This window comes from Culex quinquefasciatus, chromosome 3 (genome assembly GCF_015732765.1).
Source record: "Culex quinquefasciatus strain JHB chromosome 3, VPISU_Cqui_1.0_pri_paternal, whole genome shotgun sequence".
Classification (NCBI taxonomy): domain Eukaryota; kingdom Metazoa; phylum Arthropoda; class Insecta; order Diptera; family Culicidae; genus Culex; species Culex quinquefasciatus.
Genome location: NC_051863.1, coordinates 113,543,516 through 113,560,593, shown reverse-complemented (window position 1 = coordinate 113,560,593; position 17,078 = coordinate 113,543,516). Strand labels below are relative to the sequence as shown.

Sequence of the window (17,078 nt, the reverse complement as noted above, 5' to 3'; positions counted from 1 at the left end):
TGATTTAGTAATATTGAATCTAAAATGGCGGTTATGAAATATTCAAAAAATGTATTTTGTAATTTAATAATCAACTATTTAGATAAGATTAAAAGGGTTGATTGCAGAACTCGAATTGAAAGTAAAAAAAAAATAAAAAAAAATCCAACCAAAATTGATAAAGAAAAATCAGTTCAGTCAAACAAAATCTAGAACAAACAAGATCCTGCGCATCGAGTCGTCGCATAAAGCTATCGTTGCTGTTCTATCCTTACCACGTAGATACCGTTTTGGAAAATTGTCCTTTCTGAAAATGGCCGCTACAAAAAAAAATCTTTTTTATGGAACGTGGATGATCTCAATACCCAGCACTCTTGAAGTGTCCGCGTGGTTTATTAATGGCCTGCTACGGTTATTTGTTTTTTTTAGTCTTACAAAACACATAATTTATTATTAACGCCATACTTTTATAAAAAACGTTACTTAATCCACCTTTAGGTGGTTGGTGCCTTCCTCACGATATTCTATTATTTTCTAATAAAAAAAATAAATTGTTTTAAGTGTTGATGTTCTCTTAAAATAACTGTAAATAGGGGCCAACTAAAATGGTAGTTGAATAAAATAGGGCTGATGTTAAGGCAAGATGGTGGCAAAACTCGTGCGGCATTCGCGCGAGTTTCTTCAAAAAACAAACTCTGACAGCTTTGACTGCGGCACTTAGTGCGGAACTAGCCCTCAAATGAACGTATAAACAGAAAGGATTGTAGCAAAAACTCGATTGTTTAAAGTGATATCCATCTCCTGATTTTGCAAACTGATGCTTCTCTTCCTCGATGGTACCTTCGATATTGACAATCAGAGTGTCGGCTGTAATTTTTAATGAAAGTTCATATGAAAAATTTGCGTTACGTAACAGAATTTTTCATCACTTCCCCCCTCCTACAATTTTTGTAACATTTCGTAACATATGCCGACACCCTCTCCCCACCCTAACTGCGTTACGTAATAAAAGAACGCTTCCTTAAAAAGCGTCCCGGTCACGAGAAATTCTAACAGAGCTTGTTCTGCTAGAATCCTGCTAGAATAGTTCTAGCAGGCCAGTCAGAATTTTGTAAGAATTTTGCCAGAATTTTCTGACAGAGCGAAATCTGTCAGAAATCTGTAAGAATTTAGTTAGAACCCAATCAAACCGTTCTCCGCTTGACGGGTTCATTCCGCTTCGAATTCCGCTTCGAAAATTGCTTCGAAATTTTCTAAACGGAATCTCCGGTTGGACTCCGTTTAGATTCCGTTTGAGCCATTTTAGCACATTAGCGACACCTGCTGGTGTACGGCAGAACCTCGATGACATTTCGCCGCGTTTCGCCGAAGCGGTTTTCTTGTTGATTTTTTTCAATCAAACGTCAAAGTGCACCCTTACCAAAAATCATGATTTTTTGAGTTCCAAATCCCACTTTTCATACGATTTTTTGAGTTCAGGTACTACAACCATAAAAATGGTTATATGGGTTGAACTGAAAAAATCGTATGAAAAGTGGGATTTGAAACTCAAAAAGTCATGATTTTTGGTAAGGGTGTGTTAGGAAAAAAAAGCAAAAAGCAAAACTTGTTCGGTCCTGTTCATTCGCGCCACGTTTTTTCGGGGAAAAAAACTTTTGCTGTGGAAATAATCGAACTGGTGAGTTACGCTACATTTCTAAGGATTTGGACCATTCACCCAATAACAGACGACTCCTCTTTCAGATTCCTAACATTTTGCTAATGCTGGGACAGGCCACCAGAGCCGAACGTGTGCAACCTCCGTCGGGGTTCTCATTCTGCGGTCCACATTCCCGGCGCTTTTGGCGGCACCGAACTCTGCCTTGGTCGACGCCAGTGGCTGGGACGCTTTGGCAGTGATGACCGATTTAGCCTTGGCCGGACTGGTCTTGAGGCGCTTCTGCGGCGGAAGCACGCGTGCAAGATTTTTTTCACAGCACACGTAAGTTTTTTAAACTTTTCATTTATAATCAAAATCAACTTTGAAATATTTTTAATTCAGGTGGACAGTCGCGGGGTGTTCCTCGATTTGAACGTTGGCCAACTTTGAATTAAACGGCCGATCTCGATGCGCCCGCTGGAAAATTGTGGCCACTGGAACCAGCCAGCTGCGGAATGTGTGGGCCTAAGGTCGGACCTGTCCTGCGTGCTGAGGGCGACACGTCGTCGGCGACACGATGCTGTCGGTCTAGCTGGTTGGCCAGGAGATCGTACTTTCGACGGGTGAGTTCGAGTGGGATGTTGGAAGTCGTCAACAGCTTGTACTAACGATCGTTCTTTGTTTGTCTCTTTTTCAGAAGAATCCACCGCTTCAACAACACCCAGCGAGGGCTCCTCTAGTGGCCGGTCGCGGCGTAATTGCTCGTGCCCCCTCCGGAGAGTGACACCGTCGTGTCTAAGTTGCCGAACCCGATGGACGGCAAGCTGGCGGTGCTCGTACCAAACGCACCTGACGGTGTCGGCGCCAGCAGTGACGCGGCTTACCCGTTCGAAAGCATGACCCAGGCGCGCATGGTTCAGCGGCGGAGAACACTCGACGACGTCCCAATTCCTTTGTCGTGCCGAACCCTCCGATTGCGTTGGACCGCCAGCACCACCTCCTCCTCCGCCGACCTACCAGGGTAATGGTTTCAGCGGTTAAGAGTGGACCACCTTCGCAGTCGCTGCGACCACCTGCTTGTTGCTAGTGGACCAACTGTAGAACGAATGCTTCATTCCGTAGAGCATGGTGGCTGCAGTAGCTGGGGAACTTAAGACCAGCGGACCCACGGCCAAATCAGTGATGCTAGGAGGTGTCGTGCATCGTAACCCAGCTATACCAAGTTGGCAGGATTGCGGATGAGAACATCCCGGGGGAGGCGACGAGCAAGATCTACCTACTGCAGCAGTGGACACCGGTTCGACAGAACACGACCAGCACCATGTCGACGATCCTGCTACCGACGATCGTGGAGAAACTCCTCCGATAGAATCGTAACATCTTCCTGCACGGATCGCCGCCATTCGAATGCCTGCCAATCAACCTAACCTCGGTGCGACGACGACGAGTCTCACTTGGACCAAGCGGCCGCGCTCCAGTCGACGAAATCATCCGATACGATCAACGGCGGCCAAGACGAAAACGATGGAATCCCGCGTAAATCATCCCGGCGTCTAGTACGGTCGAATCATCCGATGCGACTCTCCAAGTCAGCGGACAAGATAAAATAAAATCCACCCGATCGGAACGAAAACCGGCAAGTCTGCAATCGGCTATCCAGATTACGCGGACGTCCAGCAGCAAGAAGCAGCAGAACGAATTTCACATAATCTCCTTTACTAAAGCCTATGTAATTTTGCGAAAAAAAGATGATTAAAAATTGGGAATTTGGGGCTGGGACTCGTGTTTTTATTAATAATTCAAAAGGCGCTAAGTACATATAGGAAACCGTCGTCGGGAAACCTGTTATGGTTTTAACTTAAGTACGATAGAAATAATAAAAAATAATCTCAAAGTTTAAACAAAATTTCAATCTGTTTTTTTTCTGATTGAATTTCAATTCAACCAAAACAAAAAAGAAAAATCACGATACTAAGAAGAAGAAGAAGCAGCTGTCAAAACTAACCCGTCCATTCCGTTTCGATTCCGTTTGAATTCCGCTTGAACCGATTTGCGGCGAAAACTCAAACGGAACCGGTTGTTGCGTTTGAAACGGAATGCGGTTTAGAATCTAAAACGAACACTGTTTAGAATTCGAATCGAACTTTTTTCGCTCAAGCGGAATTCTAAACGGAATTCAAACGGAACGCGCTGAGTGGGAAGACTCTGACAGAGAAAAACCAGCGAAAATGACGTCATTTTCGCTGAACCACTTGGCAATTTCCGACCACCATCTTGAAAGCGAACTTGTTCGCACAAGTTATGATTGGTCTTCTAATCGAAAAAGATGCCGTTCCTGTTTAGTTCCGGTGTCCTTCCTTTATCAATCCGTGCTGTGGTAAGAATTATATATATCTCGGGTGAGTTTTCAAAAAGCCGTAAAAGCCACCGTGACCTCTGACACTAATTTTTATTTTTCTCCAAATTGAAGCAAAATTTCATTGATCTTTAACGTAGAGCACTTGAAGGACGTGTAGATGAACAATCTTAAGCATTTTTGGAATTGTTTTTTCGCAAGTAGGTCGAGTACCGTTGCAAAAAGGGCTTTGTTTACCAATGGCTTTTACGGCTTTTTGAAAACTAATCCGAGATATATATATTATTATGTCTTGAAATTAATTCTTATTGCCCTTCTCACAGATACTGGAACCGTGTAACATCGGAGAACAGTCCGGATCTAGTCCGAAAACGACGACGATGTCAGCACTGTGGCCAAAAACATCGAGAACCGATGCCGACGGCGAGGAAAAAAGGGCCAGGTTCTTCGGACCAGATATGACGCAAGAAGCCTACTCCGCTGCAACAACAATCGGGACACGAACCACACGCCACAGGAACCATTTCCGGAAGAGAAATTAATGCACTGCTGTCGTGGATTTTTTTGTATTTTGTTATGCAGTGAATAAGTTATACTTCATGTATAGAACAGTGTAAAGTGTAAATATTATCTTAAAATAAAGCTGCCTGAAGCATTGTTTCATATAGCTAGAATAGAAATGTCTAGCAATTCAAAATGACCCACTTTTTATTGATAATAATCAACCTTTAAAGTTCTAACACAATTCTAGCAGGATTCTAGCAGAAAATTTTGCCGTCTCATTCTAGCAAAATTCTAACAGAATTCTAGCAGGTTGGCCTGTCAGAATAGTTCTAGCAGCATCTAGCAGGATTCTTATAGAACCGGTTGATTTCGCCGGCTCCTGCTAGAATCGGTTATTGCATTTGAGCTAGAATTCTTTGAGAATTCTCACAACGTTCTAGCAAGCTGATGGCATAGTTCTAGTAAGAATATTTTCGCTCTGGTAGAATTCTGTAAGAATCCTGTGAGAACGCCGTGACTGGGGTGCTTTGGACCTTAAAAAACTCCAGAAATGTTCTTTTTTATCTCAGTGTAAAAATGCGATCCACAAAGTGCCTGAAGGAACGGGTGGAAATGGAACAGATTTGAAATATGATCCAAACTATTTTGCTGTCATCGGTTGTCATCAGGGAGTGTCACCTATGTAAACAAATGCAGAAAAACTGCCGTCGATCACTTTTTGCAAAGGGCGCCAAATTCAAAAGTTTGATGGTGGACTTTTTTTTCGCGCGTGTTTCGCTAGAGAGGAGCATTTTTCGCTGCGGTCCCAAGTAAATCGGGGAAAAACGATCGCAATAAGTGGTTCCGTCGGTTTCGAAGCAGTCGCATCGTGTGCGGCCCACCGCGGACTCCGGAAGTGGCGTGAAATCCGGTCGATTTCGGTATTTTTCGGTGGGGAAAAAGTGCGTAGAAAGTCCTCAACCGGTGCCACAGCGTGTGGGCGGGGCCTCGGGCAGTGCATTTGAGTGCGGCTCTTGCGAGCGGTCGGGAATCGACGCGCGTAGTGCTAAACGACGGATTCGAGTGATCGTTCGAGAGCGTGCGGATCAGCGGTGCCAAATCCCGCTGTGGCGGACGGTTCGAAAGTGGAAATATACAGAGAAAGGAAAACAAGATGTCGAAGAAGCAGAACAAGTGGCCGCTGGACGGTAGGGTCACACGGTCGAAGTCAATCAACGGAACAAACACGGAGGAAAAACTGGCCAAAGGAAAGGACTCCGGGAGAGCTCAGCAGGGAACATCGGGAACCAGTGCGGCGACTTACGCGGGAGTGACAACCAGCCCGGCGGCTAGTACCTCAACGGTCTCCGTCCAGCAGGAGGTCACTGGGCAACTGGGGGTGGTTTATTTCGAACCCATCGATACCGGTAAAGAGTATCCGACTCAACCGGTGGAGCTGGCTAGGATTCTGACCCAAAAGAGATTCAAGGATTACCGGGAGGTGACGAAGATTGGGCGGTTCCAGTTCAAGGTGGTGATCACGGACGCCGGCGCGGAGAACAAGTTAAAGTCCCTGAATCTCGCAAGCCACAATCTCAAGATCCACCTCCCACGGAAGAACAGCTCGACAATCCTTTTCGTCAAAGGAGTTCCGCTGGATTTCGGAGATGAGGAGATCAAGGACTGCATCACAACAGAGACGGAGGTTCTGGAGGTGCAGCGGATCAAGAGGAGGGTGAACGAGAATCTGGTTGACACGACCAACCTGAGGATTACGGTAGCAGGCCAAAAGGTTCCCCGCTTGGTCAAGATATATGGCTGCGCCTTTAAATGCGAGCTGTACATTTTCCCTATTCGCCAATGCCAGAACTGCTGGAGGTTTGGCCACAGTGCTAAAAAATGCACTAGCAAGCGGCGGTGCAGAATTTGCGGTCGTGGCCACGGAGAAGAGGATTGCGGAGAGCAGGATCACTGCCCCAACTGCAAAGGGCAGCACCGGGCCTCGAGTAAGGACTGCGCAGAACGACGAAGGAGACAAAAGATCCTGGATACCATGCGGACGAAGCAGATCGGATACAAGGAAGCGGAAGAAGCAGCTTTTCCTAAAACGACAAATGGGTTTGAGGGATTGGAAGAGGAAGGAGACGAAGGCGACGTTTCGTACCCCCCCTTGCAAGTAAACCGACAACGAAACAATCGCCCCGAATTTTCGGGTCGGGTCCAAGACTCATCGGGGGGTGCAAACCAAGCGGAAATCATCCGGCCGAAAGGCGGAGGCTGTCAATGTCCGGAAAACCCCTTCAAAACCACCGACTTTGAGCGATTTCTGGACAAGATGCGCAGAGAGTTCTTGGCCGAAGTAAGGAACCAGAATTGGATACAACCGTTGAAGATTCTGCAGGCACACATCGGCAAGAAAGTTCAGGAAGCATCCTCAGAGTTGGAGCGGGATCAGCTCGTTGTGGAAGTCGCTAACAGGATCCAGGACATCATAGAGAGGAACTCATCACCGAACGGGAACGGAAACAGAACAGCCGATAAGCACAACAGTGGCGTGTAAGAAACTCAACATCCTACAAAACAACGTGCAAAGTATTCGCCCGTCGGAGACGAGGGAAGAACTGTATCGATTCCTAGTAGACAACGAGATCCACGTAGCGCTGCTGCAAGAAATCTGGTTAAAACAGAAAGAGCACTTCCGGATGGCCCACTACAGGATGGCGAGCCAAAGAAGAAACGAAGGCTGGGGAGGAGTAGCAGTTCTGGTACACGAAAGTTTGGAGTTCGAAGAAATAAAGTTTCACAACTTACTGCCAGTGGAGGTTATCGCTGTCAAAGTAGTGAAAGGATTCGACCCAATTACCTTCGTATCAGTCTACGTACCGCCAAACCGGGAACTGCACAAGGAATGTCTCGGGAAGATCGAAAAGCTCTTCGAAGAACTGCATGACCTGAATGGCGAGGTCTTGGTCGGAGGGGACTTCAACGGGCACCATCAGGACTGGGACTGCAACATCAAACCGTGTCCGAAGGGGATCCTCATTCAGCGATTGATGATGTCCTCGAGAATGGTCCTCATGAACAAGCAGCAAGCCTCAACGTGTATGACCACTGCTACAAGACCAAGCTCGACTCCCGACATCTCCTTCGCCACTCCGGGACTGGTTAGGAAAGCGTCCTGGGAAGTCTTGAATCAGGAGTTTGGGAGTCTGCATCTGTGCATCCTGGCTCAGATTAGCAGCGTGATTCCAGTGTTCCAGAGTAAGACCACAAAAATAAACCAGGAAAAGGCCATCAAGCTGCTGAACCAAGTCGATCCAGATTGCATTCAAGACCCGGAGGAAATGCAGAACATCCTGGAAGAGTGTTTGGCGAAAGCATCGTACGTGGTAAAAAACAAGAAAGCCAACTATTTGAAGCGATGGTGGAACGAAGACATTGAGGCAGCCTACGAAGCCAAACGAGAACAGTTGAGACGCTACAACAAGACCAAATCCCTCACAAACCAACTGGAACTACAGAAGAGACGAGCTGTTTTGAAACGGTTGATAAGGCGAGCGAAGCGGGAGTACAACAAGGAACTCAGCGAGCAAGTGGATGAATCAACCCCTTTGAAACAGCTTTGGAACATCATTAAAGGTCTGGACGTAGCGTTAACCCAACAAGTCTCGGCGAAACCGGAAATGTCGGAGGAGGACTGTAAGGCGTTCATGAAGCACTACTACGATGGGAAGCTCAAGGAGACGTGCCGACCGGAGATTCGAATCAACGAAGAGCTGAAAGGATACGAACGCCCAATCACAGTAACCGAAATCCTGAACACGCTCAAAAGGAAGAAGAAGCACTCGGCACCTGGTGGAGACGGAGTGTCTTACGCGATCATCAAGGGACTTGATCTGGGATTTCAGACCAAGCTGTGCGAAATGCTCAACCACGTTTTCGTCAGCGAGGAAATCCCGGAAAGGTGGAGGTGCGTCAAGGTGAAACCGATCCCCAAGCAAAAAGGCGATCCTCTTTCCCCGTCCTCCAGAAGGCCGATAGCCTTGATGAACGTCAACCTCAAGTTGATCAACAGCACGGTTAAGGACAGGTTGAATGAGTTCGCGGAGGCTGAAAATCTTCTACCTAAGCTGTCTTTTGGGTTTCGGAAGAACTGTTCAGCAATTACCTGCGTCAACTACCTAGTCAACCGGATCAAGGAGGCGAAACGGGAGAAAGATCAGGCTATCGGAGTGTTCTTGGATCTGTCTGGCGCCTTTGATAGCGTCGATCTTAACATCCTCATGAAAACGCTGGTCAACTTGGGTATCCCTGGGAAGCTCATTTCCTGGTTATTCACCTACCTGAGCAAAAGGACCCAAGTGCTCGAGACGGACGGCAGCAAACTATCAGCAGACACCAGTGAGGGGCTACCACAGGGCTGCCCAGGATCGCCTACAGTCTTCAACTTCTACACCATCCCCCTGCACGATGTCAAAGAAGATGGTTGTGAGCTGATCCAGTTCGCGGACGACTTCGCTGTGTTGGGAATTGGAGATACATTGGAAGAAGCAGCAAACCGAACTAACCGATTTCTGGAAAAGTTGGCAGCAGCCCTAGAGAGCCTGAATCTGACCCTCAACGTCAGCAAATGTGCAGCGATCGCGTTCACCAACAAAAACCACGAACACTTGAAGATAAAAATCAGACGGGAAAAGGTGGAGATCAACAACACCCACAAGTACCTCGGTTTCACTATGGACAAGACATTGACCCACAGAAAGCACATAGAGGATGTGAAGGAAAAAGGCGCGTCCAAAATCAACATCATCAAGTTGCTGGGGAGAAGGAACAGCGGAGCATGTCCCGACACCTTGGTCAAGGTCGGAAACGCCCTGATTAGAAGCAAGACCGAGTACGGAGCACCGATCTACGGAGCAGCGGCACCAAGCAACCTACAGAAGATCCAAACCGTCCATAATGCTTATCTGAGAAGTGCAATGGGATACCTGAAGACCACACCGATCCACGTGATTCAAGCAGAAGCGGGCCAACTTCCAGTCAAAGACAGAATTGAGTTTTTGACCCTGAAGGAGATCCTCAAAGCAAAGTTTCACGGCAACCAACCTCAACCCTTCATCGAAAACGCAATCAATTCTGACGCGGACAACGGAACGTTCCTGACCAAGATCGCGGTGAAGCACAACGATGTCGTCTGCCAACTGCAACCAAAGGATCGGTTACTAGAAAGCAACCTAAGGCGGGTTGGCCCGGCAGCCAAGAACAAGATCAGGAACAAGCTCTTCAAAGGGCAAAAACCCAAGCACGACTACGGAATACACTTCTGGAAACAGAAATTCCTGGAGGTAAAACAAGACCGGTATGACGGGTTCAAACTCGTTTACACGGACGGATCCAAATCGAACGATGGTGTGGCCGCTGGAGTGTACGACGATTCGGACCAGGAAGTGCTGCAGCTCAAAATGAACGAAAATTTCTCAATTACGAACGCGGAACTTCTGGGAATCTACGAGGGAGTACAGATGATCAGGCGAAAAGGCTACGAGAAGGCGGCAGTAATAACAGACTCTCAAGGAGCTTGCCTCACACTGAACAATCCATCGCTGGTGAAAGAAAACTATCTGGCCTGGGAAATTTGGAAACAACTCGAGGCAGCAGCTCCCCAGGACATCCGTGTCCAGTGGGTACCGAGCCACCAGGAGATCCGAGGAAATGAACGAGCAGACGAAGTAGCGGTAGAGGCCAGAAAAGGAAAACAAAATCTTTTCAACACACTTACACTCGGAGATGGAATCAAGCTAGCAGAAAAAGAAATTTGGGACAGCTGGACAAGAAACTACACCGATATCTCCAAAGAAAAAGGCGCCACCCACTTCCAATACATGAGTGTACCTGGTAAGAAGATCTGGTGCCATCGTTTGGACCTAAACACAGAGGAAAAGCGTATCCTGAACAGGATTCGTTCAGGTCACACTCTCACGAAGGAACGTCGATTTGGCTGGGGTTGGGAGACAAACGATTTGTGCGAAACCTGCGGCGAGCAGGAAAATCTACAACACCTCCTGTACGACTGCGTCGTATGGAACACCCAAAGAGCTGATTACCAAATCCTGGAATACGTAACCCCTCTAAGCAAAATACTGCAAAACAACGTCGAAACAGAACTGAAACAAATTACCAACTTCATCAAAAGAACGAAAATTCGAATTTGAAAACAGCACCACTAACGAGTGAACAACGTACAACACAACTTTGAGTAAAGCCCGTCCTACCCAGAAGACTGGGTACGCGAACCGGCTTTCACCGAGTGAGACACCCTGCGTCGAGATGGATCTTCTACGGTCTTAGACGTCAACAGACAGAGCAAAGGAAAAAAAAAAAAACTGCCGTCGATCGGCCGCGACTGAAAAGTTTGGCTACATCGTGCGGTTCAGCAACTGGCACAACTACCAGATTCCCATCTAGAACGTGACAGACCAGTTAGTGTAGATCCGCTTTGTTCGAACATGGCGACCTGTGGCAGTAAGAAGCACGTTGCATCAACACCTACCGTCGCCGGAACATCTGACTGGCCAGGTAGGCAAACCTCGAATCAGACTCTAATAAGGTTTTCGCTCATTCCGTGTGCATATTTCTGGACGGCTTTCAGGTCGAGGGCAACTGCATGCAGAACCACCACCAATCGCCGAGCCATGGTCCGACAAGGAGGCGCGAACCTCATCCGTAGCCAGTCAGCCAGACTGGATTGGCTGAAGACTCGGAAAAGCTGGCCTGCGAGGAACCGAGGGAGGTTGGGTCGAAGATGAGCCAGTTGGTGCACTTCTGTACGAGAAAGATTACATCGTCGATGCTGAGGAAATCGGAAGGAGGACATTCAGAAGATGTTGTCCAAGCTTGTCGAGTAAAAGGAGGAACAGGATTGTTGTGCTTCTCGTAGAGAAACGAATCAATTACGCTGTAGACAGCTGAATAAATAATCCATTTCTGCTGAGAAGTTTTTATTTGTATTATTAAAGAAAGTGAATCCTGTGTCTGAAATAAAATATACTGAGAAAAAAAACTAAAGAAAGACGGGGAAGGCTGCACCTTGTTTTAAATTCACTCTCAATTCTTATCGGCTTAACGGCTCATTTCATTTGATAGGGTTATCATTTCTCCGATATTTTAGGTGCATTTGGAAGGTCTTTTAATTATCCAACTAATGACGGGTCGTTTGCTAAATCAGGAAATATTTGAGATCCGGCCTCTAAAGTGTGTACGAATGACACTTGTGTGCTCATAACTTTTGATAGGGATATCAGATCTTCAATCTTTTGGGCTTGTTGGAAAGGTCTTTTGATTACCTATCCAACGATGGGTCGTATGATAGATCCGGACAACTTTTTCATCAAAATATTTGAGATCCGGCCTCTGAAATGTGTACAAATGACACTTAAGTGCTCATAACTTTTGATAGGGTTATCAGATCTTCAATCTTTTGGGCTTGTTGGAAAGGTCTTTTGATTACCTATTCAACGATGGGTCGTATGATAGATCCGGACAACTTTTTCATCAAAATATTTGAGATCCGGCCTCTAAAGTGTGTACGAATGACACTTGAGTGCTCATAACTTTTGATAGGGTTATCAGATCTTCAATGTTTTGGACTCATTAGAAAGGTCTTTTAATTATGCAACTAACGATGGGTCGCAAAATGGACCCGGCCAACAATTTCATCGAAATATTTGAGATCCGGCCTCTAAAATGTGTACGAATGACACTTGTGTGCTCATAACTTTTGATAGGGATATCAGATCTTCAATCTTTTGGGCTTGTTGGAAAGGTCTTTTGATTACCTATCCAACGATGGGTCGTATGATAGATCGGGACAACTTTTTCATCAAAATATTTGAGATCCGGCCTCTGAAATGTGTACAAATGACACTTAAGTGCTCATAACTTTTGATAGGGCTATCAGATCTTTAATGTGTTGGGCTCATTAGAAAGGTCTTTCAAATACCTTTCTAAAAATGTATGATCCGACGGGTTTTCTTACAAAAACCACCCTTTTTACAATCTTTCAAACTTTAGCCATAACCGTTTTTTTAGCATAACTTTTGAAGTACTTTACTAAACGTTATGATATTAACTAGGGTCTTATGGGACCCCAAGACGAATCGAATGAGACCAAAACGGTCCAATTCGGTTCAGCCAGTTCGGAGATAATCGAGTGCACATTTTTTGGGTGCACGGACTCACATCCAGACACACACACAGACATTTGTTCAGAATTTGTTTCTGAGTCGATAGGTATACGTGAAGGTATGTCTACGAGGTCGAGTTAAGAAGTTCATTTTTCGAGTGATTTTAAAGCCTTTCCTCAGTAAGGTGAGGAAGGCAAAAATCCCTAAATAACAATTTAGTTTATAACTAGGTTATCATTCGGGAAATTTGATTTTTTGGTGAGGTAACCATTCGGGTAAATGTAAATTCGGGAAAACGACAGTTCGGTAAAATGGCCATTCAGGTAAATGACATTCGGGGATATGGAATTTTCGGGAAAATGATTTTCGGGGATGTGGAATTTTCGGGAAAATGATTTTCGGGGAAGTGGCACTTTCGGGAAATGATTTTCGGGGATGTCGAATTTTCGGGAAATGATTTTCGGGGATATGGGATTCGGGAAAGTGGGATTCGGGGATAAGGGATAAAACCGTGTCCTGCCCCTCGGTTTCTCTCAAAAGAACGCGCCGCGCGGCATTTCTGACTGTGCAGTAGACATTGTTGCCAGCGATTTTCTGCACTTTTGGTGCAATAAAAAACATACCTGGCATCAATAGGGACGTGGCGTTACATCGTGGTGCCACCTGGTTTTTTAAGCGCAAGAGTGTAAAAGTGCTGAGTCATCGTCTAAAAATAGACGGCGTCCTATCTCGCCCAGCAAAATAAAGTCGATAAAGTAGTCGGTTTCGATGAGAAAAAGTGGAAAACGTGGTCTAAAAATAGCGACGCCATCCCCCTATACTATGCGATTCGAAGAAGAAGATCAACAAAAACAAAATGCGCAGTATGGGATTCGCGGGATTCGACAGCGAGCATTTGGCGAAAATGTGGCGCGTCGTTTTAAGGCTGCACTGAAATAAATATCATGATAGATGCTATTAGTTTTGCATATAGATTTTTGCAGAATGCCTCTGCATTTTACTGGTATATGCGCTGCACATAAATTGTAGTATGCTAACCAAGGGGTAGGACAGTGAGTGATTTTGAGAAAATTTGAATAGAATTGAGTAACATTGAGCCACGCACGTTTTTCAGAGTTTCTCAAGCTTCACCATGATTTTCACAAACGACGTAACACATTTTGACATTGACATTTCAACGCTGACACTGACAACTAGCAAAACACAAAAACAGCGGGAGCGTAAATTTTTCCGGCTGTCAGAAAGGTGTTGAGGGAGGCAAGAAGGCTTGGCCACTGCCCCAAATACCGAACCGGAAAAAAGGGATGAATGCTGCTGCTACCGGAAACGGTGCCCCTGCTGGCAAAAAGGCTCCGACAGCGGCTTTAACCAAAATTGGCTGATATTGCCACCGCCAAGGCCAAGAACACTTAGGCCGTTTCCAAAGAGAGTGCCGCCGCTGTCGATGGTTCCAAGTAATTTCGTTCAAAACGTGGCAAAATGGACATCGTTAACGAGGTTTTGCAAAAGCAGAAAAAGAGCCCGCATCAAGAAGATACGACGAGATTTTGGACAAATCGGTTCCCACTTACAGCTACCAGCGGTTCAAGGCCGAAAAGGAGAAGGATTGGAGGTGCCCCAGAATGTGGAACTCAACAAGGACGAAGCGATATTTGCGCATTGACAGGTAAGTTAAGAACGAAATTCCGCAACTCGGTTAAAAAAAAAATCATGAGGAAGATTGAGTAACTTTGAGCCACATTGAGTAATTTTGTAAAATTGAGTCACTCAGTTACTCTGTGTCCTACCCCTTGACGCCGTCTATTTTTAGACGATGACTCAGCACTTTTACACTCTTGCGCTTAAAAAACCAGGTGGCACCACGATGTAACGCCACGTCCCTATTGATGCCAGGTATGTTTTTTATTGCACCAAAAGTGCAGAAAATCGCTGGCAACAATGTCTACTGCACAGTCAGAAATGCCGCGCGGCGCGTTCTTTTGAGAGAAACCGAGGGGCAGGACACGGTTTTATCCCTTATCCCCGAATCCCACTTTCCCGAATCCCATATCCCCGAAAATCATTTCCCCGAAAATTCGACATCCCCGAAAATCATTTCCCCGAAAGTGCCACTTCCCCGAAAATCATTTTCCCGAAAATTCCACATCCCCGAAAATCATTTTCCCGAAAATTCCATATCCCCGAATGTCATTTACCTGAATGGCCATTTTACCGGGGAAGTGGCGTTCGGGGAAATGGCCGTTCGGGAATATGGTCATTCGGGAAAATGATTTTCAGGGATGTGGAATATTAGGGAAAGTGGCCATTCGGGAAAATGGTTTTTAGGGGAAGTCGCCACTCGGGGATGTGGCCGTTCGGGGAAATGGATTGTTCGGGGAAATGATTTTCGGGTAAATGACATTTCGGGAAAGTGTCTTTTCGGAGATGTGGCATTCGGGGAAATGTCTCTTCGGGAATGTGGGTTTCGGGGAAATGTCATAGATTCGCAGGACACAGTTAATCAATCATGTTTACACTTATTAATTAGCGCTGATTTTCGTCAATTAGCTAATTGATTAGCGCTAATTTGACATTCCATTCCCATCTCATATTGAGTTATCTTGACGTTGAAAAAAGTCATTTTGACAGCTTGAAAATGTCTCTATCTTTGATCTGAAGCGCAGGAAAACACTAAACTTTCAAAGCAATCTGTTGTGCGGTTTTATCCTGTGCAGGCAGATTCCAGGCACAGCCGGAGCATGTAAACATTAAACAAATTTGGGGATGGGGAAACATTAAACAAATTGGGGTTGGGGTTTTGCGTGATCAGCGTTTCATACAGCTCGTCGGCCTCCTTGCTGATCTTGACCCACAGCAGCTCCGACGTCGGCGGTGGTTTCATTTCCGGAAAGCACACCATCACCGTTGTTCTTGCCCATCCCCTGCACCGGTACCACCTTGTTAAGGTGTATTCACATTATACCGCATCCGCAGCCGCAGCCGCATCCGTATAAAATTTGACAGTACGGACGCACAGTGCGGACCCGATTTCTCCAATGCATTTCATATGCAGCCATTCACACTGTTCCGCATCCGTATCCGCAGTACGGATCCGTATACGTATGCGGAACAGTGTGAATGGCTGCATATGAAATGCATTGGAGAAATCGCTTCCGCACTGTGCGTCCGTACTGTCAAATTTTATACGGATGCGGCTGCGGCTGCGGATGCGGTATAATGTGAATACACCTTTAAGGATGAAGAGAGAAACGTACACTCAAAGTCAGAAGTATCCCTCAAAAGGGTACTTTAAATCCTCAAAAAGGATACTTTCTATCCTTTTTTAAAGTTCACCCGGTGCCACCCTTTTAAAAGGGTATGGGAGTGTTCTTTTATTACGTAACGCGAAAAATCGGACTTTTAGACCCCCTCCCCCCCCCCCCTCGTAACAAAATTTCCATACAAATTTTAAAAATTTTGTATGGAGCGTAACACGGCCTCCGACCCCCCCTCCCCCCCTACTGCGTTACGTAATAAAAGAACGCTCCCTATGTCAAATTCAGAACATTTTCGGTACCCTTTTAAAGGGTGACGACGGGTGAACTTGAAAAATGGACACTTTTTACTTTGAGTGTACAATATTTTTTTAAATTTATCATTTTGAGCAACTAAATTGATTTATCTACTTTGATTGATCGTGTAAGATTTAGTACAATCGCGGATCAATTTGTTCTATCCTTGTCGCACATTCCCTTTGTTGTCAAGGTGCGAAAGAGACAACTAGCGTGATTCGTACCGGGCTCCCGGTCGGTGGTTGGGTGTTGAAATGTCACTGTCAAAATCAGTTCGCCGAGTGACATAACGCGAGACTTGTTTTCGTATCCTTTGTTGGAATCCTGAACAAATTTTAATTTTTATTCGATTAAAAAGTTCCTGAATCAATTCCCCCATGTGGAACGTCCTGTCCCGTTGCCGGCTGCTGGCCAGCACTCCCCTGCTGGGATCTCTAGCCAGTGCATCGCGCTGCACCGCTGCCAGCTTGTTTCATGTGCTCGCCGGCTCTGGCGCCGGAACGTGCCAGATCTCACCACTAGCGAATCAATCTGCCTCATCCCGGACGGCGCTGCTCAACCAATCGCCCGCGCAGCTGCTCCTGCCCACGGCCGGCCCCCTGCTAAGCCAGGTGTGCGGCTTCAAGGTCAAGGGACGGCTAAAGCGCCGCTGCAAAGATTGCTACTTTGTGGTGCGCCAGCAGCGGCTGTTCGTGATCTGCAAAACCCATCCGCGCCACAAGCAAATGTCGATGAAGAAGCGTGACCACAACACCTGGATCCTGACCGACGCCACCCAGAGTCCGGTGCGGGCGTGGTAAACGTTGCTTTCTTTCTGTTGAGTTGTGGATTGTGAAATGTAGAGTTTTAAAAGACCTTTGTTCAGAGTTTTAATTCAAGATATCACA

General features: G+C 46.2%; 1 protein-coding gene across 1 annotated transcript; it reads left to right on the top strand.

The window, feature by feature from the left end:
• Positions 1 to 16,443: 16,443 nt before the first annotated feature.
• On the top strand, positions 16,444 to 17,047 carry LOC6041994 (39S ribosomal protein L36, mitochondrial). Its single transcript, XM_001851115.2, has one exon. It carries the CDS (start codon positions 16,569 to 16,571, stop codon positions 16,989 to 16,991), a length of 423 nt encoding a protein of 140 aa, XP_001851167.1. The 5' UTR covers positions 16,444 to 16,568; the 3' UTR covers positions 16,992 to 17,047.
• The last annotated feature ends 31 nt before the right edge of the window (positions 17,048 to 17,078 follow it).